Source organism: Rhineura floridana, chromosome 4, assembly GCF_030035675.1.
Source record: "Rhineura floridana isolate rRhiFlo1 chromosome 4, rRhiFlo1.hap2, whole genome shotgun sequence".
NCBI lineage: Eukaryota > Metazoa > Chordata > Lepidosauria > Squamata > Rhineuridae > Rhineura > Rhineura floridana.
Genome location: NC_084483.1, coordinates 123,364,340 through 123,389,607, shown reverse-complemented (window position 1 = coordinate 123,389,607; position 25,268 = coordinate 123,364,340). Strand labels below are relative to the sequence as shown.

Sequence of the window (25,268 nt, the reverse complement as noted above, 5' to 3'; positions counted from 1 at the left end):
CACAGCCTCTCTTTCACCTCCCTTCCTCTCAGAGGAGCAAATGAATCTAAATAACGTCTATGAGGAGTTGCTAAAGTAGACTCCCACTTCCTCCTGTCTGAAAGCTTTATAAGAGATCTAGCTGTAAAACTGACCACAGGGGCCTCCCACAAAGAACTGCTCTCTGCAGGAACATTTCCAAGAAAGAACAAGGCAAGACATGGAGCCTTAGCTAACCACTAATGACATGGAACAGCATCACCTAGCAGTTGGTGGTGTTGCTTATATAATCATTACATTTCCATCCTCACCAACTTGATAACTGGCAGCCTGAGGCAATTATTGTCTACTGGGCCTGAGGGGGAAGTTTTAGCTAGTGTTAGAGAAGAGATCCAGGTTCCTCAATGTAAGGGAAAGGAAGCTTATGTGGGTGAAGGCCTGGGCCTACTACACAACACTGACATTCGGAGAGGAGCCACCCTCTAATCTCAGTAGTGAAACACAATCTGCAGGGATTTTGCTACATATCAAGGCCTGGAGAAGAAGGGGGTGCCAATACAAACCTGGCAAATTTGCTTTTCTATTAAGTCAGTGCTTGTTATGTTCTTACTTCAATTCATGCCAAACTGAAACTTGCATAACAGTGTCATTTTTGTAAAAGGGAAAAGGGGACATAACATAGAATTGGCTGACTCTGAGCATATGCTAAAATTCAAACATTACATGTTTCACGTATCTAAATTTTGCTTAGTTTCTTCCTTCCTCAGCTAGTTACAAATCAAACAAATACAATTTTTATTTGTGTCTCTAGCATAAAAACTGTTTTGCTTATGCCATTTTGTAGTGCACCTCACTGCTGAGGCTATTGGTCACCCTGAAGATACCACAGTCACAGACTCCATCCAGTTGGGAGTCCTTTATACAGTGTCAAATAGCTTTGGATCCCAATGGTCTGAATGTACGATAGAAAAAAGTGACAATTCTCTCTCCATCCATTCAAGGAACACTGCAGGTACTCACAGCATACTTGATGTGTACCCATTAATTAGGGTAACATTCAAGGAGCCCTCAACTACACCACACTGGTCAGTTATTCTTACCTATTGAATCTTGGCATGCCAACGGTTTTTCCACACTTCAGTTCTATCACAGTTGTTGCTTTTTTGTTCCTCTGTGGACATTCATGACCATTGGAGTAACTGACAAGTATTTTATCACCTGAAACAAAAAACATCAAGTTCTTGTAAATTAAATAGCAAGAGAAATCTTTTAAAGCATGTTTCTGAAAGCAACCGGAAACACAACAAGCAATGCTTTGCAACAAAAAATGAATAGTTTTAAATCATGCCAGCCATCACCACCACTAGCTGTAGCTTTGGTAGCCATCCCTTCTGATCTTGTATTTAGAAACACTTCCTTCGACAAAATTATTGGCTCTGTCCAAAAAGCTCAAGATTTTACAGCTAGGTCATACAACTCAAAATATAATGTAATTTTTGTGAATTTAGTTTGAAAAGAGTAGTTCTCTCAAAAAAGGTAAAAACTAGTTGTTTCAGAACATTTAACCATTTCGGGAGGTTTTACCAAGCATTAAAGGAATTTCTACACAGGCCTTTATACTGAAGAGGGGGCAGAATCCACAGGCTATTGAAGTCTTACGGCAGACCTCCTACTGATTTAAATGGAACTGGATTGCACCAATGGATGCTGGGTATTGAAATTTGGGGTTTTCCATGTTTAAGTGGCCCTGATGAGAAGAAATACAAAAGTGAATATCATATGGATTTCAGCTGTTTAAATAAGTAAATGTAAATAAGCACATTCTTTTCTAACTATGTAATATTTTTGTAAGCCATCACAGGGGGCATGGGGTGGCAGCAGGACAGCAGGCAAGCGAGGCAAGGGAGTGAGGGTAGTAGTGATGTTGGGCAGGGGAGCAGGTGGGGGAGGGACCAGTGAACAGGAGGAGGGGCAAATAGGCAGCAACAACAACATGGGGGGCAGGGGAGCATTTGAGGTGGAATGACAGTGGCTGCCTAAACAGGGTGGCGGCAAGTGCTTGGGAGGTCCCTTTTGGGAGTTGCCTCTGTGCGTGTGTTTGGGGGTGCCTGGGGTGTTTGTGCATGTGTTTGGGAGTGTGTGTGTGTGTGTGTGTGATCCCTCTGTGTGTGTATTTAGGAGTCCATAGATGGCGAGCGAGCAAGGGGAAAGAGCTCCCCATAACTATTAAATATTTACTTCAGTTGTCCATTCAGAAATAATGCATTATATTCTGCTACATACCTGTTACGTTTAGTTTTTGTGTATGTACTAATCCCAGAGCCTGTACAGCCCCGTTCCGACTTTTCCGGCAAACACTTGCCCGTTCGGGGCATCCTGTGGGTCCTTCATGGACTCTTTGACAGAGATTCATGTAGTAACTTTAAATTGGAGAAAGAAAAGAAGTGGTTCAGCACTGCAACCTGAACAGATCCCATGTCAGCCTAGTATATGACTACATATTTGCCATATCTACATTCTAGGCTAAAATGTTTAAATTCACCAAGAAAAGCTGGATTCTGCAGCTTGCATAAATTGCACAAAATGAATAAATTTGCCTATTTGCTAATATTTTGCATAATTTTGATTTTGCCTGATTCTCCATTTTTCTTTTAATCATTTGGGGACTACTGCCATTTCACTTCTTCACCTCTCTTAGTTTAAGTGATCAGAGCCTTTCTAGTTCCTTTGTTCCTACACCGAGCAGGGGATTGGACTCAATCACCTTATGGCCCCTTCCAACTCTACTGTTCTATGATTCTACGATTTGTACTACTTACTTTCTAGGTCTTCTATAAACCTTGATAGTTCTGTTCTGAACCTTTTTCTCTTTGGCAATTTCTTGGATCACAGTAAACACAATATTATAATGATACTGGGCCATGCCAAGTGGCAACTGGAGTGGCACCAGCATTCCTGGCTAATGTGCACCCTTTTTCAATTGGTAAAGCTCCCCCATGTCTTCTTAAGTTATATGTTCCTTGCATATTCTCAATGAGACCAAAATTCACAGTCAGGAGTGCAAAACCAGAGTTAAGCACACATCGTCCCAACTATTTCTGTGCAACATAAGCAGCCTCTTTTGTCTTCACAAGGTAATAGGCAGGTTTGCAACGTGGATATCTAATTCTCCAATGAAAAATGAACTGATCAGGTGGTTTCCATCAGAACTGCAAAACAGACTCACAAGCTGTCCTTGTCGGCAAAGATCCAAGATCCAGTGAGGGAAGAAAGCACTCTCAAATCATAGGTTTTGTGCTTCTGAATAAACTTGCACTCCATTTTCCTGGGTGGACACACAACCTGCGTTTTCCATTCAAATATCACAGCACAGCCAAGTCTCTCACTCACGAGTTGAGGGCTCCCATCATCAGCATTATCATCGCACTTGAAAATAATAGTAGATTCCCGGTGGCCATTATCTGCAAGATAGGAGCAAAGATTTTACTGTAAATCCACACCCAACTTCTGTACCTAAATTATGACAATAAAAGGACTTTGGATATTTCTGTATGTGACCCCTCCACCCCACAGCAGCACATGGAGTCCAGGCTGGGCTGAAGGCTACAACCATGTAGCATTTGAGAAACCCTTTTAAATTCCAACGTATCAGCTAATCCAAGGGAGCGCAGCTGGCACAATTATATTCCAGGTAAAAAATGGAATAGGTTTATCTTGACTACAGTGATCTCCAAATTGATCTCAAAAGGAAGGTGTGGACACTATAGAAGCTGTTCAGGCAAAACCTGCCATGAGACCTATCTATGCAGGGTAAATAAATAAACACACACACCAGTGTCTCATTTTACTAAAAATATGTATTGGGGGAGACAGTTGTTCAGAACCTTGTATGTCAGTCCACAAAAGTAACTAAGCTCACACAAGTGCTGCTCTGCCTGTCCATATAAACCTACAGCAGGCATTTGTGTATTATTTATTTAGACCATTTCTATCCCACTTTTTATATAAAAACTAGAGCAGACAACTGAAGTACAAATGTTACAAATACAAACAATGTTACATACGAGTGTTGCATTAATACATATTACTAATAAACGTAAACCAGTATCAATACCTTCTCCTTCTGACATACCTACCCTCTCAGCCTCCTGGCTCCCACCCAGGACCCAGACACAGCTCAGCCACAAAATCTCACAAAGGAGATCCCTGGAAACTGCTGACAACATCCTGGTCTCCCACTCTAGGCTTGTTTTCATGGACAGGTATGAAGGTGGATGGCGCTTCCTCAGGCTGCCCTCAGCTGTGTTCCATTCAGCTGCATTGCACACACCCAGTTTGGTTTGGTTTGGCAAGTTTCCCGGGGAGTCCCAAGGATGACAAATAGGACACACTAGTGGCTGGAGAGGACACCAACATCTCCCATTGTCAACAGCTTTCCTGTCTAGGCACCTGGAAGTGCTATTTACCCACCACAGTTGATTTACATATCTATGTTAGGAATGGAGGCAGGCTAGGCTAAATTAATGGTTGAGAGAGCAGAACACAGAATGTCTGCAAGAGTCCACACACATTCAATGCAATGAGCCCAAAAGAGGAAGCAGAATTAAGAAATCTAAGACAACCCTTGTGGGAAGACCATCGGAAGTATCAAAGAGAAGGGAACACAGAAGGGGCATCGTGAATTTGGTTGCAAGTGGGAGATTTGATCCATAAGTTAGATTTCTGGAAGAAAATTGTATATTGCACTTCAAAACTCTCATCCTAAATGTATTTTCTCTGAGAGACATTATATTGATTTTGCTGGTGTTAACTGTTTAAGTTTGCATTCTCATTTTAAAATTTGAGAGCCAATGTAGTGTAGTGGTTAGAGGGTTGGACGAGGACCTGGGAAACCAGGATTCAAATCCTCACTGTGCCATGAAGCCCACTGGGTGACCTTGGACCAGTCACCATCTCTCAGCATACCCTCTACTTTATAGGGTTATTGAAACGATAAAGGGGAGGAGGGAGGGAAGAACCACCTATGCTACCTTGAAAGGTAGGATATAAAAGTAATAAATAAATTTCAAAAATATGATTGTTATAACATTGTACATGCTTGAAATAACCACAGGGGTCCTACATCTACTTACATGCACGCATGCGTGTATGTAGTGACAACACACTACTTGCTCCCTGCCCCAGATGCTTTTATGATTCTAAATCGAGTTGACCCATCATGGTCACTCATCAGTAGGCTGATCTGATGGGGAGATCTTTGCAAAGGATGCCTAGTGGTGATGGGAGTGTGCTACAAGCTCACAGAAATACAAACGCTATTACAATTTATCATTGGCTTTCACCTAATTCAGAGCAAAATCTCTGGTGATTTTCATAGTTTCTAAAATGCAAAAATGCTGTATTACGTGTTTGTTGCTTGACTTTCCAATGGCTGCTACTCTACCCATAGTTGCCAACTTGTTCCATCTAACCCACTATGCATCAAGAGATCGTTTTTGGTACCTTGCTTACCATTTACACAGAATCCCCATTTTTTGTCTCTTTCAAAATTATCTGTAGTGGCACACCACAGCTGCTTTTGTCCCTCCTGGATACATTTGTCATAACTTCTACCATTGTACTGGAAAGGGAAGACACAAAGCTCACCCATTTCAGTTGCTGCAAGAGAAAAAGAGATATCAATAAAACACACACTGTGGATGGTACAGAACATCCATGGCTAAACAGACAAAACCTTTCATTAGCAGGCTATTGCCATGGGACTGCACATTGGGTAACCAGTGCCACCCATAACTGAAGGCAATGGGATGTACCTAATCTTAGTTCTACTCATAGCAGACCCATTGAAATTAATTGGCAAGACTAACTTAAGTCCATTAATTAAAAGGGATCTACTCCAAGTAGAACTTATGCTGATAAATCCACTGAGCCACAATGACTAGTTAATGCAATTAGGGACAGATAGCAGTTTCCCATATGAAGCTAATTTATGATGTAACTGTATTTATTTGTTATTAAATTTGCTCATACTGGGAGTAAGTCTCCTACTGGGAAGAAGGGCGGGATATAAATATAATAAATAAATAGATTTATATCCTGCCCTTCCTCCCTGAAGGAGCCAGGACAGCAAACAAAAACACTAAAAGCACCATAAAACATCTTAACAGACATCTTAACACACAATTCTAACAGATTAGGATAAGGCCTCTACTTAAAAGGCTTGTTTAAAGAGGAAAGTCTGAAAAGAGGCTGCAAATACCTCTAGTAGATAACAGAGATGGCATCTAATATTTAAGGGGAGGGAATTCCAAAAGGTAGGTGCCACAACACTAAAGATCTGCATCCTATGTTGTGCGGAACGGACCTCCTGATAAGATGGTATCTGCAGGAGACCCTCACCCGCAGCGTGCAGTGATCAACTGGGTATATAAGGGATAAGACAGTTTTTCAGGTATCCTGGTCCCAAGCTGAATTGGACTTTGTACACCAAAACTAGAACCTTGAACTTGGCCCCGTAGTTAATGGGCAGCCAGTGCAATTCTTTCAGCAATTATCTCATAGTTGTCACATTAAAGCCTTTCACGTGGGATTTTCCCAGACATTAACTGTATTAGGTTTAAGGCACAAGTATGGAGGAAAGAACCATCAAGACATACAAGATTTAGTATTGCCCAGACTATGAGATACTGGCAAAGCTGCAGATAATTTCAGCATTAGGACGATGTGCAGATCTCCTTGCGCCTCCATAGATGTAAATATGACAAGAAATATCCCCAGGAGGGTCAGAGGGTCAGCCTGGTGAGCCTTGGCTAGGTTACCCCTCTCTCAAAAATGAGAAGCTGCTTCTTCCAAAGGACAGCTGTGAGAGCAAATGAGCTAAGGAAACAATGTTACTTATAGTTGACCAATTTCTAAGCCCAAGGATTAAGTCTAAATAAGCAATGGTGTGGTCTAAGAGCCTTCCCAAAGGAAAGATTCTTACTAGCTTTAGAGAGCTTTACCTGGAGGGCACTCATCACCAGCCTTATACTGCAAAATGACAGCTTCATCTTGATGCCGGTAGTCCATTTTCATTTCATTTCTGCCGCCAAATGAAGCAGCGCTGTTGCCAGCGACCAGGCAAACTGCTGCATCTTTGCATTTTCCTCGGGGCACATCTGCGGCACCAGAACACACCCCTAGATGATAATTTCTAGGCCCAGCAGAGACCTGTATGAAAAAACACCATTATTAAATTGCAAGTAGAGTTAATGGAAAATGCCATATTTGTCTCAATTTTCTGAGGGTCAGTAGACCCAGAGTAGAAAACAGAGCATGGTGTTATTGTCATCTTGGTTTGTGTAGCTGCTCAGAGGGGCAGCAACAAGGCTGTCATGAGAGATATTTACTTTGGCTGCTGCTTGTGAACAGATGGTGGTCTCAGTTGCTTGCTTGTTCACAAGCAGCAGCCAAAGTACAACTTCAGGGACATAAGAAGTGCCATGCAGAGTATCAAAGGTCCATCTAGGCCAGCATCCTGTTCTCACACTGGCCAACTAGATGCTAATAGGAAGCCAGCAAGCAAGACATGAATGCAACAGCCCTCACCCCCTTGTGATCTCCAGCACCATCAGAGGAATATTTTAAAACTAAATACTGTGGCAGCTACTCTCATATTAACTTAAGACAGTCTCCATTCCACCCCCCAGGGCAGTGTTTCCATGGCACCATTGTTTACAGAAAGTTTTATGCTCTGGGGTTTTCCCTTGAAGCTTTCCAGTTCAACCTAGGAAAAAACAGAATGCTCCAACCCGAGTTTCATTTTGGAAGAATGAAATTATTATCTCTAGGTGTGGGAAATACTCTAGGAAACACTAGATCTCACATCATTATTTCAGAACTGGTGAGATGCAAGCTAGCCACGTAAGGAGGGTGGCAAATCAAGTGATTAACTCACTTATAGATCCTTTTTGTGGAAGGGGGATTGCCAAAGTTGACATATAATGCTGTAACTACTGAATTGGAGAACCTGGGGCCTGAACCTGGGACCTGCTGCATGTAAAGTAGGTGCCCTGCTAGTGGAGCTATGGCCATGTTACTTAGCACATAGCTATAACCATTTCTTTTCCTCACAAAAGGGACAAAGATACAATTTCCAATATATTACCTTGTAAGGCTTTCCAGAAAGTCTGGACAGGTTGAAGGAGTAGTGCAATTGCTCATCTGTCACTGAGCAGCCCGAGATATCCACTTTATCAGGACATACAACTGGAGTGCTCCATTCAAATATGTATTCGCAGGAGGACTGCCATATCAGTTTTGGCTTTCCCTGTCACCAAAACACAGAGGGGGGGGGGAGACAGGAAATTGTTCAGGCTTGGCTTGCTGTGACCTCCTTATTTAGGAATCTGATTTGTCAACATCAAACTTTGGCTTCACTGTGATTTGCTCTGATCTACGATCCCTGGTTTGGACACAACACTAAGTTTGGGGTTGCTGGCTCCTGCTCATGCCAGGGGAGGAACAAAGCAAGAGCCAGCTGCATGCTCACAGTACACCATTAATCATCAACTACAGTTTACTATGATATACAAGCGCTACCCAATGAAATTAATGCCATCACATTCAGTCTGTGTTAAGGTATGTGCTTTGCTTCACCTGTACAAGCACTCGGTAAGGGAGTCTTATTAACAGGATACAGATAAGTAATAAAAAGTTAATCTGCATCTATTATTCCTCTCCACTGTCACATTTTAGATAATGGCTCTGGGTCATATCCAACCAAGTTCTACTCGGAGTAGACTGACTGAAATTAATGGGTCTAAGTTAGTCATGCCCATTATTTTCAGTGGATCTGTTCTGAGTAGTACTAGCATTGGATACAACCCTCTGACTTGTAGGCCCACAGTTATGCTACTTGAGTACAAGGGAAGCATAAGTTGCCATGTTACCCCGGTAGTGCAAGAAGCCAGAGGTCATGTGGGAGAGTCAGTGATGCTATTTACAGGAGGGAGTGGGAAATAGCAACTCTTCCCATGCCTCCAAGGTTCATATGATACTCGAGGGGCCTTGGAAATCAGTCATGCTGCAGCAACTTTCATGCCAGTGAGGTGGAACAAGAATCCCCACCCCAAGTTTTGTACTGACTTCACAGAAACATAGGAAGCTGCCTTATACCAAGTCAGACCATTGATCCATCTACTTCAGTATTGCCTACACTGACTGGCAGTGGCTCTCTATGGTTTCAGCCAGGGTACGTTCCCAGCCCTACCTGGAGATGCCAGAGATTGAACTTGGGACCTTCTGCATGCAAGACAGATGTGCTACCACCGAGCAATGGCCATTCCCGTGAATTCTTTAAATTGAAATTGATAGAAAATCAGAGTGGGAATATGTATGTGCCTATAAAAGACTTAAGATCCATTAAGCAGAAGAATTTACCTACATGAGGGGGTTTTATAGAGGGTTATGGACAGACTCTTCCTGCTGTCTGCATAATTTGCTATCAACATCTCTAAATATACGCTCACATACAACTGACTAGGATCATCAAGACATATAAAGGAACGAATAGTCTTTGAAGCTCACTACACACATCTACCTAGGCTTGCAACACTTACACACACACCAGACACAGCAAAGACATTAAACACCCATCATTGCAACTGGGTGTACCTCACATGCAACCATGGAATCTGATATCAAGAGCACACACAAAAAGTGAGGACATTCCATGAAACGTAGCTTTCCATTCAAGATGTTACTGTAGAAAACCTAGTGAATACTCAATACCTTCCACACCCCAAGAACATTGCCACTGCCTTGCACATCTCCCTGCCACTCTCTTGTAGCAGCTACTCCATTCCTTACCCCCCCGTCCTGAACCTTCAGGCCCTCCTTGTCCCCATTACTGGTCAAACATTAGAATAATCAAAATGTTTTGGACACCTGAATTTTGTAAGAGGAACACATTACACAAACTTCCCTTCTATATACTGGCTCTGTTTGCAGGATTTGGTTTCCATTCAGACTCTGCTATGGTGTCCTACTTATAGCCTAGAAAGGCAAAATAACTATAATCCAACAAAATTTATGCCATTTGATTATAACAAAGTCTCTAAGCCATTTACAAGAAATATTAAAATCATCAACAAAAACCGTTAACATGTAAATTTAAAGCATTTAAAAGCAAATTAAAATCACCAGTAAACTAAAGAGAGATTAAAAACACATCTATTACAGACAGTTCATCAGAAGTACTATTTGGATGAGGTGGGGGTCAAAGGTGGTCAGAGGTGGAATAAATATCACTAGCCTCGCATCAAGGAAGATTTGGGTATTAAGATGAGTAAAGATCTGCATGACTGAGGGACATAACTAGAGAAAGTACTTTCAAAATCTCTGCAGCAAAGGCATTGCAAGCTTGGGCGGCACCTTATAAATCAGCAGTTGGAATGGATCTAATCATCCTTTTCTCAAAATGCTTTTACAATTTTCCCCCAGAACAAAAACTCTTTTCTTCCCTCCCTCCCACAACTGACCCAGGCTTGGCAATGCCCAAAACAAGATGACCCTTACCAGATTTGTTCCTCTGCTGCAATGGAACACAATGAGAGAGGAATAGTTGAGTGTTTCATCTTCTGGACAAGGAGTACTACTGTTGAAAACAATGTAAACTTCATTTGTTGCAGTGTCGACCTTGGGAGGTGCAGTGATGCGACCAATATCCTAAACAGAAAAACAAAATGAAAAGAAACTAAAATAAACAAAATAAAATTAACGTACAGCAGTGGCTTGATTTTCCAACAAGCAACCTCTAGTAGAGTCAGTGAGCACCAGGGCAAGCTGCACAAACAAGCAAGGAAGGGAGGATTTCTTTTCACATGGAGAAGTGGCGGAGAGCATCTGAAACAGTACAGAGGGTGATGAGCTGGAGGTGGTAAAGCGCTACTTAAGTGGTGCAGAACAAGGCAGCAATGCTCTTAGGTTGTACAATGTTAGGCTACATATGCAGGGTCTGAATGTTTGAAGACTGCCTCACGATGGAAAAAAACTAGCTACAGTGGGAAGAAGTTTGTTTAAACATTCTCCCAGCTGTTCCAATTTATTATGCATAACAAGATTTTACTTTGGGGGGGCACTTTAAAATGCACCTCCCTCACCAGCAGCCTGAAGTGAACAGCCCAGAATTCTACCACCTCATCCTGCATAGAGAGAGATCACCTTTGGAACAGAAGCATGGAAACTGACGGAATGTATTATTCGTGGTTTCCCAACTTTCTGTCTTCAGTCTGCCGAGTGCCGTCGGTCTCACTCCTTCAGCATGCAGCTCCCTGTTCTGCCCACCAAACGTGCAGGTGGATGTAAGGGCCGCCAGCAGAATCTCTGCTGCCAGCAGCCTGCACAAAGACCTGAAACGGGTCATTCTGTGGGAATGGCTTAGCCTGCTCTGGATCTGCTGGATTTACCTTCCCCCCACCCAATTCTGCTCTGGCAGGTCTGTGGCAATGGCCCTGCCTGTCTGTTAAACCCTGCTGCTCAAGGACGGAGTTGGGATTGCAGCCTTAGTATAGGATCCAATAAAATGTCACCAGAAACAATTTAGCACAAACACATATGCACATTTCAAACTTGGGACAAAACAAGACTATCGCATGGTTTGGGCTGGAATAGATTCAATATTGTCTGCTTCCCTAATTTTTTATGACTTTTTTGTGTTTGTTTTTTAAGAAAACCTCTAGCAGAAGACACCACCGTTTCCTACAGACCACGTCACAAACTGTTTTTGGAACACATCTTCAGGTGTTGAAAGAGATTTGCTATGAGGCATGGGGATCTGCTGCTCAAGAAACGCCACCCCAAACACCCCTTGACGGCAAGGAAAACCTTGTGCACTCCTTCGCATACAGAGCATGGTTTGGTAGAAGCAGCTTCTTGACAGTGCTGCTTCACAAGTAGGGGTGGGGAGAAGGAAGAATGTGCAAAGACACACCTCCTCCCTCAATGTTTTAGACCACATCCAATTATAACAATAGTCATCATTTGTTTATTTATTAGATTTACATCCCGCCTTTCCTCCCAGTAGGAGACCAGGGCAGCAAACAGAAGTACTAAAAACACTCTAAATCATCATAAGAACAGACTTTAAAATACATTAAAACAAAACATCTTTAAAAACATCTTTTAACAAAAGTTTTAAAAACATATTTTTTAACAAAGCTTTAAAAAAGTATTAAAAAGCAATTCCAACTCAGACGCAGACTGGGATAAGGTCTCTGCTTAAAAGGCTTGTTGAAAGAGGAAGTCTTCAATAGGCACCAAAAAGATAACAGAGATGGTGCCTGTCTAATATTTAAGGGGAGGGAATTCCAAAGGGTAGGTGCCACTACACTAAAGGTCCGCTTCCTATGTTGTGCGGAACAGACCTCCTGATAAGATGGTATCTGCGGGAGGCCCGCACCTGCACAGCGCAGTGATTGACTGAGTATATAAAGGGTAAGACAGTCTTTCAGGTACCCTGGCCCCAAGCTGTATAGGGACCAGCACCTTGAACTTAGCCCGGTAGCTAATAGGTAGCCAGTGTGGAATCAGGAGCCAAAGAGAGGCAACCATCAGCAATTAATTATTAAAGTGAGTCAACATACTAGGCATGTACTCCAAAAGCACAATCCCCTTTGCTAAAGAGGACTATCTGATACATGACAGCAATAATACTTACTACAGGAAGACCAGTAACTGGAACCATGCAGACAGCTACTCCAGGTGGACAGTTGACATCTTTGATGGAATTTAGAGGCTGGCAAATATTTATATAGAAATCTGGAGTGAGGTAAGAGGAATCATCAAATGTCTCATCAAAGGCCTTATAGGAGCCCGTTCGGTGGATCAAAGGCGAGAGGTCAATTACTGTGCTGCCATTTGTAACAGAGCATTCCACCTGTTTGCGGGGAGCAGAAAATAAATACCAGTTGTTTGTAAGAGTCTTTTTGTAGCACTCCTCCCCTTCTACCACACCACATCAATGTTTCATCATGTGTTCACATTTGATCCCACCCCAATCTGAATCTCCGTTCAGTCTCTTTTTACTTCTGCAGGAGAGATCACTCCTGTCTTAGTTCAAGACTAGATACACTTCCTCTTCCCTACTCTCTTGCCATGCGTATTTGCTCTGTCCCCATGCCCACCTATAAACTTTGTGCCTGGCCATTAATAATCTGGTTAAGATGAATCTAAACTCTGTTCCAGAACCCCTGTGGCCAACTGCTGCTCCCTTAATCAAAAGCAGGATTAAGTCTTAACTGTGCCCACATTTGGCTAGAAATGTATTATTTGGCAGGGCTTCCAACTTCTCATCTGGCAACAGAAATTATATTGCCTCTGTTTTGCTGTTACCTAATCAGCACACATCTATTCCAGTTTTTTTTAAAGCCACTACTACACACACAGGCAATACAAAACACAAGACATTATAAGCGTTAATGAATCTGTGAATTTTGCACTACCTCATTTAAAAAAACCTTTTGAAACTACAGGATGTTAACATTTGCTTTTCCAATTTAAAATGTTGCTTGCAGGCATTGTTGTTACTATGCCATTTTAGGTAATAGACACGTGATGAAATTACCAAGTCACTTACCACACTCTCTTCTTCACAGGCTAAAGCAGTGTGCCAAGAGAAGTAATAAGCACACACTGTCTCATCAAAAGAGACAAGAACAGGCTGGCTACCCGGCCCAGCATCAGGCCTGCACACAAAGCTGAAATAGCTTGTATACTTCAAGTTAGGATCTGCAGGGCAGGACTCTCCTCCTCTGTAGATAAGTTTCAAAACGTTATCTTCATAAATTAATGCTTTGTTCAGTCTTCCAGCATTGATGGATGGCTTGTGGCTATCAGTGACACAGACACCTATTAACAAGGTCAAAAGTGCAGTGTTAGTATGCAGGGGGAGGAGTTGAGTTATGTAGTTGTGAAATCCACCCCTGGTTTGCAATATTTTAACAGAATTGAGAGTAATTGCATTAGTTATAACAATTAGTTGAGAACAAAGACTTGCTCTGAGGATGTCAAAAAGGAAGGTGTCAACAAAATGGTGATGTGCAGAAAGCACTAGCTTTTAGAGCACTGGGTTCAATTATTTGACTTGCTGGGCAGCCTTAACACAATCATTTGCTCTCAGCCTCAGTTCCCAATATATAAAATGGGCACAATAGTGGCCTATACTTAGCTTTTGGGGGGGAAATAATGGAACTTAATGCTAGCTTCTTAATGTAGGCTGGATTGGAAGCTTCACTAGATCCATTTCCCCTACATAATGAGAAGTGATCTCACACCTTCCTTCTCCACCCACCTAAGGCATCCATCCTACCAATGATGTACACATGCACATTCCCAGTATGTATAGACTTAAGTCACACTTGATATGCCAGATAAACTGTGCAATCTAACCCCCCATGTTGGGTTTTGTGTATGTGTACCTTTAAGAGTCTTACGCCCATGCATGGACGGCTAGTTGTTGCAGAGGTGGGACAGGTACACTAGGTGGGCAGGGAGGAGAGCGAATCTGAGTAAATGGTATTTCCAATTAAATTAGTAGAACTGTTAGTCAGATTAGGTTGGTTATAAGTGAAAAGACAGTTTCAGGAAAACTCCCTCTATTGTCCCGGATATTTTTCATGTGCTCAGCTGAACATGCTATTGATACGGCCAAGCTTACCAACTCCACTGCCACATAGACCTCTAGCTTCATCACACACACTCAGCCAAAGTTTTCTGTAGTTCCATATGTCAGAGACAGTGTAACCATCTTGCCTCTTTAGAGGATTAAGGTCAAAGAGATGGCCTGCAAAAAATAAAAATTAAAAAATGGGTGGAGAATAACAATTAAGCTTCCCTGCAGAGAAAAATCAAAATCAGATTTTTCTTAACCCAAGAAAGCAAAGATGTCCAAAACTCAATGCTTTCCTTGAAGCAGGACAATACTAAGTGAAATCAATGAAAGGGAAATCCATACCTCTGATGTTTTAAACCACAAGACAACCATCCACTTGGATGGCTTTCAAAGGGGATTAGACAAATGCATGGAAGATAAGGCTCCCAGTCCTGATGGCTATATATTACCTCCAAGATTGCTGGAGGAGTGGGGAGATTGCTGTGGCACTCAGGTCCTGCTCTTGGGGATCCCACAGTTGTCTGGCTGGGCACTGTAGAACAGGATGCTGGGCTAGATGGGTCTTTGGTCTGATCCAGCAAGGCTCCTACGTACTTAAACATACACTTAAAAGTGTGAACATGCAACATGCACATGTTCTGTACAGGTACACACATTAGGGAGCTGAGACCGGCTGCTGTACCTTGCTGGGCACACATGCTAAAGAGAAGTGGCCCACAGAATGAGGTACTGCTCCTTTAACTACAATCAACATATAAATGTGACATTATGGATGGCTTATGCTGTTCACCCTTACTGCTCACCTTATGGCAAAGGTATTTGGTCCATCTGTCCCACATACCCATCAGAAGGACAAGGCATCTTATTTTTCTTCTTTAGAGTAAATAGCCTTATCCCACACAACCTTACACAGTCTCTGATCCAGGAGGTTTGCAGCCTTAATACAAGCTCCCACTTGCATCTTATGGGTGCACAGATTTTCCTGCAATCCAACAGGAACAACATATGCCTGCAAGATTCAGAAGCATGGAAGGGCTATAGTTTTGCATAGTTCAATCCCTAGCATCTCCAGGTAACTAGGAAAAAACAGTTTGAAAACCTGGAGAGCCACTGCCAGCCAGTGTTGACAATACTGAGCTAGATGATCTGATGAGACTAAGGTGTTCCACCAATGGACACAAGCAAAAGTGAGTAACCGCCACTGGGATTTTACTATTTGCTTTATCTGTAAAGGCAGCTCAGCACTGCAGGATCCAGGAGGACCCTTCCTTCAAATTAGCCTGGGATTTCCCAGGCTGGTTGTTTGCAAGTCTAAAGTCCACTTTTGCTCTCCCACCAAGGCAGAATGATCAGAGGTTAATACCAGTTACTGCAGTCTACCAAATCCAGATACGTGTTCAAGGAGTTACCTGTAAGAGGGCTGGAAACTGTGCAATTATTGTGCACATTGCTTTTCAGAGGACATGCAGCAGCAGTGAACCACACAAAAGTGTATTCACAATCCTCAAAGGCAGTTATTAGTTCTGGCTTGGAGTCCTGGACAGAAACAGATCACAGAGAAAGAACATTTGCAAAATGACCAGTGGAGAGCAGCCCACTTTCGTCCAGAAGATCTTACCAAAGTTATTGTGGCCAAAACACTAAAAAAGTGTAAATTCCCCGGGTTTCCTCCAATTCAAGAATCTGTTGTAGAACCCCTCACCAACACAGTGTCTCTTCTGGACTGTGCTTAGTTTGTTTCCTACACGGAGAGCCTATACAGATGATCAACTATCCTGAGATTCCCAGGACAGCTTACTTACTGCGTCATCCTGGCAAGTAGAAAGGAGGATTTTAATACCCACTAGGTGCAGATCTGCAAGAAAATTGTTATCTGTATGCTGCCTAGGATTCCAATCAAATTCCCAAGGAGTCTAAGCAATGCTTCCTCACACTTGCTTTTTTAAAAAAAAGCCTACCTACTGAGGCATACTTACAATATTTTCATCACACTTGAAGCGGATTATTGTAGACTTCTTCCTGATCTGGTCTGGACATTTCTCCCCATTGATGTATTTAAGAACAAAAATGCCATTTTCCCATTGGAGTCCCTCAGACACTTCACCTAAGCTTACATATTTGGACCCATCCATCATGCAGGCTGCAGCATCCGGTGGACAGAAATCTAAGTTTGGCACCAGAAAAGTGGGATGAAAAAATTAAGACTTCAGCATTGCTTGACAGCCTGTCATACATTCTCTTGCTGTTGTTTCTGCATAAATAACATGTTCAAAGAAGTGCACCCCAAAAACCTTCAGGTCAATTCAAAAGTGCATTTCTTATGATTGATTCAAACATGCATTTCCAAGATGGTACAATCCTTATGCAGGAACTATACCACTTCAGCTTCATTCAGGGAAATATTTCGCCTTCTGATTTGGTAATTACACTCTCTCTGAGATTTTCTAATCTTCTTGCTGGTGTGCTAAAAATTTGGCACAGTGGGTAAACTTTAGATAAATACCTTCCTATGTGAAATTAAGATGGTATAGTTCCTGTGCAAAGACAGTAGTGCTTCAGAAACAATGTAACAATCAGGTCTTCACATCATTTCAATATATAATCAGAATCCTCAATCACATGAATGAGCCTAGTGACAAAATTCGGAGAACTTAAGTATAACCAGACGTGTTAAAAGCAAAGTATTTGGGTGCGGCAACAAATGTGTTTAAGGAAAGGACCAAATTAAGTGTTTAAGGAAAGGACCAAATTAACCATCAGCTGTATAGGATGATATCCAGCATTAGTGATATTCAGAGGAGACCTGTTGAAATTAATGGATGCAACCCGATTATGACTTAGTTGAACAGTACTTTTAAAAAAAACTATACAGTGTGATCACAGCCAGAGAGAGAAGTTGTTTCATTTACTACTCTTCCAACTGACGATACTGTATCACAACTATATTTCAAATCTTTGGCTGCACTCAGTGTGTTACATCACTGTTATTTATCTGACCTTCCCATATACAGGTCTTTAGACATTGATGTTCTCAGTTTCTAGAAGTATGTAGATCATTGCCTCCCTTGGTCCAGGATAAATTTATAGACAATGAGGCAGGGCTGTGGCACATACAGATTTCTGAGAATAATCACATTACAGGAGACTTTAAAATCTCAGCTTTCATTTAGTTTTATAATAGGACAGAGCGTATGTCATAACACAGCTGCAACCATTAAATGTAAAAAGAGTGAAGACAGCATTCACATGACCACTCTACATGCACACTAGCATGCACACACTCTGCACGGTTACATGGTCAACAGTCTATGCTTTTATGAGTTTCTTCCCAAGCCATACATCCCTAATTATTGTACCGCTCCTTCTCCACTATGCTGTACTTTGCAAAGATGCACACATTCCATTTTCTCCGAAAACGTAAAATAGCAAGCCAAGTTAACCATGCAAAATATGTGTGGCCCTGTATGTCAACATGCTGTATTTTTATAAAGGCATTTTATTGACTCTATGAGGAAAGTTCAGATATAATGGAAAACTCTCTCTCCGGTTCTTACCCACTCCTTGATGCGGCACTAAAGATTTACAGACATTAATGTAGTATTTTTGGGTAGAACTAGTCATTGAAATTGCTTCCCAGTTTTCCTTATGTCGTGTCAGAGAAGAGAGATCATATGAGTTGCCAGTACTGTCTCTGCAATAGAGCAAAAAGCATTTTATAACAAAAAGTTAATTGAAGATATCCCACAAAAAAAGAACAGTGCAAGGAGTGTCGATGAGCTTCATCAAAATACAAACTGAATTTCCTGCCATGTTACTTTTAAATTTAATTTTTATTTCATTTATTAAATGTGTAGCTTAGAATGATTGCCATTCTTCTGTTAACTACCAGATCGAGGATTCTTATGTATTCCCCTTAGTCCATTTATACACAGATAACTTAGATGGCAAACGCTGTAATCACCTGAGCCTTCACAGTTTTTGCCAGCAGTTAGGTATGTCTAGGCAAACTATGGTTGGAGGTCCCACCAGCTACAGCTTAGGGATATCTCAGGAAAACTGGAGTTCCAATAGCAGATTATCTTTATAAATCTTATAATATGTATTCTTCACACATTAACATCGTTACTGGCAATGCATACAGTGGCCTTAGCAATTGGATAAGAATTGATTATGATCAGAAATCAAATATCAGGCTTGCACATCTGTATATGTTGCAGTATACATTTAACATATCTTAAAAGTATAATGTGCTATCAGTTCAAAGTTATACATTATACAAGTTACACTGCAATAATTGTGAAGTTATATTGCAAGGAATCAACATCAAACAAGTTACAGTTCCCTTTTGGTATATTTCTGTTTCTTATCCATAATGCAATGCAATCATTTCACCCTTTTGGGAGGCAGACCTCTGGTTGTCTGCAGCATAGCAACAGTATGCCTTCGGCCCAGCATCCAGGAGACTGGCCAAATATTGCTCCTGAACTCCTCCATTTATTGGAGTGTCTCAAGGCTGTGACCTTGTTCATCATCTTATCAGTTGCTGCCTTATCAGCTGCTGTCTCTCCATGCCGCCTTGCAGAGGCAGCAAGCGAGACCAGCTAAACCTTTCAACAACAACTAGTTATGTTAACTAGAAGCAGGTATTCCAATAGCCCTTTCAGGATCTCCATATAAGGCAGCTGCAGCTATGCATTTTCTTTTTATATATATACAATCAAGATTACATTGGCTGACTGCCTAGAACTAGAAAAAGGAGGGAGGAGCAGAAAAACCTTTTCCAATTTGGATTTTACAAGGTTTGACTGGATACTATTGTATGAACAGGTCTGCATACCTGGACATATAATATCCTATACGTGAGGATTAATACATATATTATAAAGACTCTTAGATGGGAAATTTGCATACATTGAACATGGGGTCAACCCATAACAAGACATTCAGAATCTGAGAATTTGTACAATGCAATGACCTTTTAGATGTCCCCCCTCCCTCTCTCACACACTCACACGCACGGACGCACACAAAAGGCATCTTTGTTGATGCTGCAGATACAGGATGCCAGCTCCCCAAACATCACACGGTATTATTGCTAGACTAGGCTAGGCATCACCAACAAACACCGTTTAACCGGAGAGGGAACCCTAAAAAAGGGAGACATTTTAGCACGCTTGCAAAGGCAACTTACTTATAGGAGCATTCAATAGATTTGAATGGTGGGCAGGCAAGAGGAGTGTGCCATTCAAACATATAGGTGCAGTCCTCCGTTTCCTTTAGAAACACTGGCTGAGAAAGCAAGAGCAAAAAAAAAAACTCCTGTTACATACACAAGCCTACAGTACCAGCAGGGCTGAAAGCATGCAGTCCTACCCATTTGTGTTCTGAACTATTGTTTATACAGAATGATAACCATTTGCAATACACAAGGAATGAAGGCTACTGTTTCTTTCATCTGGCACAATCCCTTGACCACTGCTGTGTTCTGTCCAGTTTCAGTGCATATATCTCAGTTGTGCAATCTGCACAAGAGACAATTTCATTGCTGCTGGCCTTGCTATTCATAATTTCCAAATGGATACTGGAGAAGTTCTTCAACCCAAAAGAAAACCCTCAGTTTTCCTCTCAAGGCACATAATCATGGCAACACTGCCCAATTCTTTTACCAATATATAACAAGATCTCCCCCACCTGGGGGAAAATGTCAGCATTTAAAATGTATACACAGTCAACTGTTAGGATGGTTCTTTAAACTCTGCTCTACTTTCAAGGCTAGAAGTGGGAGTGCACTGCAAACATAGTTACAGTGCAAGCACTAGGAAAACCTAGATACAACACTACTGTAGCTGCCAGTCCTGTCTGTAAAAGGCTAGGAAACTGCATTCAAGCAGTATTAGCTTTAGATGTTGAAGGGCTCTTGATTGAGACCCGCTCAATGAGACCCCCTCCTCTTTGCTGTTGTTACTATTTGGCTCTCTTCTTCTAGGCCCAAACCACACCGTTGACCAGCGGACGAGGGTAAGGCAAGCAGAGGCTACTGCTCCTTGCTCTTGTCTCTGCTTTTGAAATCAGAGAGGGAAGGTCAACAGGCAGCAACCACACAGCAGAGGAACAACAGCAGGTCCAGAGGGCTCTGGGCATCAGCAGTGGGCCCTTTGCTGGGGTGTGGGCCTCAGCAGGTGCTCAGATAACGGCTCTGATCAGGGATACTGCAACAGACAGGTACTGCTTCTATCTCTGCTCTTTGCCCACAGGCAACTGTTGTTTGTCCTAAACAAGGAGAAAAATTGCACTGCTGCTAGTTTTCACATTAGCCGGCTCCTGAGTATTTGCTGCCATGCAATAGTCTATACGTGTCAGTTTATGAAGAAAAGACAAGTGGTGGTAGCTAAGGGAAGCAGGACCCAGAGTGTGTCTGGCAGGCCTAGTCTTGCCTGTGTTAACAAGGTACTCCAACACGATTTAGATTTAAAAATGCATGGCAGGTATGCATTGGTAGAAGCCACTCAGAGCAGCCTCTGCTTTGATACACCATCCAAATCTTATTCTAGACAAATGCACTATGGTCCCATTCATGCATAAATCGACATTAATTAAGGCCAAGTGGATTTTAATCAGAAGGATGAATTAAAGTATTTTGGTTCACATAAGGATGGGATAACAGCACATCACATTAACATATACTGCTTTCACATGACACTTTTTTTTTAGAAAATCTACTTGCTTAGCAGTTTTGACTTTTCTTACAAAGTGATAAATGTTATTCATTGCCCTAACAATATTAGGGTTTTAGTATTTTTTTATCCACCCTGCTTCACATGCCAGACTCCAACAGGTTGAATGAAAGTAGAAGGAGGGTCTACGTGAGCGATTTACCCTGGCCTTTGACACCTGAAATGTATGTTTTCAGGACACACCCTACTGATGCAACTGCAATTTGTTTTAAACTGTTTTTAGTATTGAATTTTAAATTGTTGTAACCCAACCTGAGGCTCTGGGATGAAGGGAAGGCAAGAAATCAAGTAAATAAATAAATCTGCAATCATGATTGCTGCCACATAAAGTCAGTGGAGGGGGAAGGGTAATGAGAACTATGGACTGAACTTGCACATATTAAGCTCTACGTACATAAGCCTTTGTGTGAACATGACACCCAGTTTGCAAGCATCAGAAGGGCCCAGGAGCAGGACATGCCTGTGCAACATTGATCTCCCACTGCACATATGCTCTACATCAGCATGGACAGAAGGCAGATTTGGGTCTCATGGGAGACGTCTGGATGATTTGCATTAGATAAATAACTGGAAGTTGGGAGTATTTGTCAAACACCAGCAAGAAAGTGACTCCTTCTCCCCTAAATTATACTACTGAAATGAAGAAAGCTTGGGGCGGGAGAAGACCAGGAGTGTTTGCGTGCTGACAGACTATGGTTCCATTCAGTACTGGCATACAAAGCTAATTCCTAGACCCACACTTCTTTAATTCCAAATGTATGTCTTTTGCAGCAGACTCTGGATGGTGGCTCTCTGGGTTCTATAAAAAACCTGAACAGAGCCTGCAAGTCTGACATCTACCCCCCTCTGCTCTACAGTTATATCCATACAGGACTTTCACCTGTGGAGGAAGACAGTTATGCTAAGTTTCTGAAAATCACATCCAAGACTGCTTACCTCCAAACTGTTTTTAGGATCACAATAGAAGAATATGGCTGTTGACCGCTGATATATTTTGTGGCATGTTTCCCCGCTGGTGTAGTTAATTTTGATTAATCCATTTTCATATGTCAGCTTTGTAGTCCGCAAACCTAAAGAGCACATTATAATGAGCACATTAAGTGAAAACACAGACGTTACCTAAAGTTTCTCTCTTTAAAATAAGAGAAAGAGAGAGAACGAACACACCATTTGGTTCTGTAAACATTAACCAGATCCATTTAAGCTAGTGCTGTAAGTGGTTAACAGGTGGCTTTACTTCAGGGGTAGGGAACTCGATCCTGCCAGTGGGCCAGATCCTTACCTCCCTTACCCCCTGCAGGCCAAGTTTGACAGATGGGCTCTGCCAGCCACCTATCATGACATCAAGTGACGACTTCAAAAGGGTTCTCTCACAGTGCTGATCAGCTAATCCTCTGCCAGTCTGCAAAGGAAAAGTGTGCATTTGCAGGCATGGAATGAATCCCAGCCATGTCTGCAATCAGACATCAAAGGAGCTTGCTCCAGGGCCCACCAGCTCATCAACACAGAGAAAGCGCCTCATCAGATATACTGGGAAGTCCACATGGGACCTCCCTACTGCAGCCAATCCTAATGTCTTTTCCTGCCCTGCACCTCACATATGATAGGCGTGGAGCAGGTGGGCATGGTTTTGGCACTGTGGTCTCATGGGCCTAATCAGACCTGCAGGCTAGAGGTTCCCCAATGCTGCTTTGCTTTAATATCCAGCTTGTGAAGCATACTAAGGAATTGCAATTCTAAAAGAAAAAATGAAGCTTATTTAGACTCTAACCCCATTTCAGCATCCAGGTTTTTGAAAAAAATTACAATTCCATTCTTACCCACATAAGATTGCACATTAGTTGAAATTGTGTTTTTTGTACTCTGACTCAAGCACTGATAAAGTGACTACAATGATGCCAAGAAAATCCGCACTGTGGACAATCGTGGTTTTTCCCATGCTAGCATATTTTCCCAGTTCCCCTCACAATGAAGTCTTTGATTTTATAGGGCTTCTTGCATTCAGTGACATCTGTTTCCAATCCCTGCTGGCTAAAATCAGGCAAGGCCAGTTCTTTTGAATATTTTTTTAACCCAAAGATAGCTCCTGAAAAATTATCATGGTTGCAGGTGTATGTAAACAGCAATTATTGCAATAGGTCATCGTCTATTGACAACACCACTCAGAGGACAACAAGCCCCTTTCAAGATGATGCATTCCTTGAAGTCACTATGCAAGGAGCCCTCCTGTGGCTGAAGCCTTGCTTCTGAACTGATATGTGCTCTTCTTATTCCTACAACTCAGATGTCTAAGATGCCAAAATGGCTTTAGATTCATGGACTTGAAAAAGGAATCTTAAGCATTCATTTTTACTCACTAACACATGACAGCCTAGAGAGACTTCAGTTTGTATCCTATTAAAAATTGTAAGTTGCTGAGACAAAAACACTGTAGTAAGCAACAAAAGCAAACAAGAATCCTTCCACCAAAATGAGGAACAAGCCAGTGCATGCACACCATGCACTGACACCTAACCAAACACCTGTCAGTATGATGCAGAGGGAAGTGAATGGGGGCATAGTCTAGGTCCTCTCTCTTCTTCCCAGGGGCCCTACTATCTAACCCAGTTTCCCCACTATGAACTAAAGCAGTGCAATGATGGCTACATCCATGACAAGGCAACGTGACTAGCATTCTGCACACATTCTTTCCCTTGCTTTCAGTTTGCCATACAAGAACTTAATGGAGACAAAAAAGTTATATAATAAAATATCTTTATATAAAAATACAGGTGTGTATACCCACTTATTTTATTCTTAACCCACTATGCGTGCATGCATGTTTACATATAGTATTATGCATGTGCATGTCTAGTGCCTGTGAGCACATGCGTTCATACAGAGAAGCTGCGCATGGAATCTCACCATGCTGCACCCAATCAGAAATTGCAATGAACGTGCATGGAGAAGATACCATCTCCAAATTCAAGTGCGTTCTAAATTATATCAATAGTTCTCACCTCTGTGGGTTGTATTCAACCAAGTCCTACTCAGAGAAGACCCACAGATATTAATGAACCCAAGTTAGCCTTCTCTATTAACTTCAACGGGTCCAATCTGAGTAGGACTAGCACTAACCACCACCCTGTACTATTAGGTCAAATGCTAATGATACTAACCATGGAAGACAGGTGACTGCTGGCTGTGGAAATAGCATATGATAGCCACCAGAGCCATATGCTGAGATAGCTGGAACTTCCAATAGGGTCAACAGGTATTCCCCTAGCCCCAAGAGAGCAAGACTAGACAGATGTCAGTTTAATAAAGGTCTACTTGAGCATTTGCTCTGGAAGTGCATCTAGATACTTCACACATCCATCACTAGGGAGCCAGGCAACCATTCTCTCTGATAAATCCAAGTCAGTACATCCCAGAATGACTTTTACCTGCTATTTTTTTAAAATTATTGTCTTGTTTCTTAATTTGACATGACGACACAACATCTGTAGGTTTGCTCGGCTGTTTGCACTTTTCTGTCAATCCATCACAGACTTGGAAGTAGTAGTCATATTCATCAGTGCTCACTTTCACATCCTTCCCACGAAGTGATGTCAGATCATACACATGACCATACCGCGGATCTTTTACTTGACAGTTCTCACCTGAAAAGTACCCCAAAGCCACAAGAATGTTTTTTATAATATGCAGCTGTACACACAAAAGTCAAATGTAAAGCAAAACAATCTACACAAGGCTCAATAGATTTCTTGGTCAGAAAATGGACCCGAGATATCTGAGCACAATTTTTAAAATATGAATTTGTGCATTTATTCATTTCAGCATGTCATGACAATGAAATGTAGCCATCAAAAAGCTATTTTGAAAGAGAAAAGAACAGTCAATTTACCAACCAAATGCAGGAACCC

At 41.9% G+C, this 25,268-nt stretch overlaps 1 protein-coding gene across 2 annotated transcripts in view; it reads right to left on the bottom strand.

The window, feature by feature from the left end:
• IGF2R (insulin like growth factor 2 receptor) overlaps window positions 1–25,268 on the bottom strand; it is a 111,925-nt gene that overhangs the window by 11,998 nt on the left and 74,659 nt on the right. For both annotated transcript variants that reach the window (XM_061624292.1, XM_061624291.1), the window contains exons 27-42: window positions 24,789–25,004; window positions 22,300–22,433; window positions 19,821–19,918; window positions 18,184–18,320; window positions 16,606–16,793; window positions 16,039–16,165; window positions 14,675–14,800; window positions 13,595–13,866; window positions 12,677–12,895; window positions 10,537–10,686; window positions 8,126–8,287; window positions 6,981–7,188; window positions 5,491–5,637; window positions 3,206–3,440; window positions 2,263–2,399; window positions 1,080–1,197 (exon numbers count right to left, since the gene is read on the bottom strand). In XM_061624292.1, coding sequence (XP_061480276.1) covers window positions 1,080–1,197; window positions 2,263–2,399; window positions 3,206–3,440; window positions 5,491–5,637; window positions 6,981–7,188; window positions 8,126–8,287; window positions 10,537–10,686; window positions 12,677–12,895; window positions 13,595–13,866; window positions 14,675–14,800; window positions 16,039–16,165; window positions 16,606–16,793; window positions 18,184–18,320; window positions 19,821–19,918; window positions 22,300–22,433; window positions 24,789–25,004 — 2,674 coding nt within the window. The remainder of the gene's footprint in view (window positions 1–1,079; window positions 1,198–2,262; window positions 2,400–3,205; window positions 3,441–5,490; window positions 5,638–6,980; window positions 7,189–8,125; window positions 8,288–10,536; window positions 10,687–12,676; window positions 12,896–13,594; window positions 13,867–14,674; window positions 14,801–16,038; window positions 16,166–16,605; window positions 16,794–18,183; window positions 18,321–19,820; window positions 19,919–22,299; window positions 22,434–24,788; window positions 25,005–25,268) is intronic.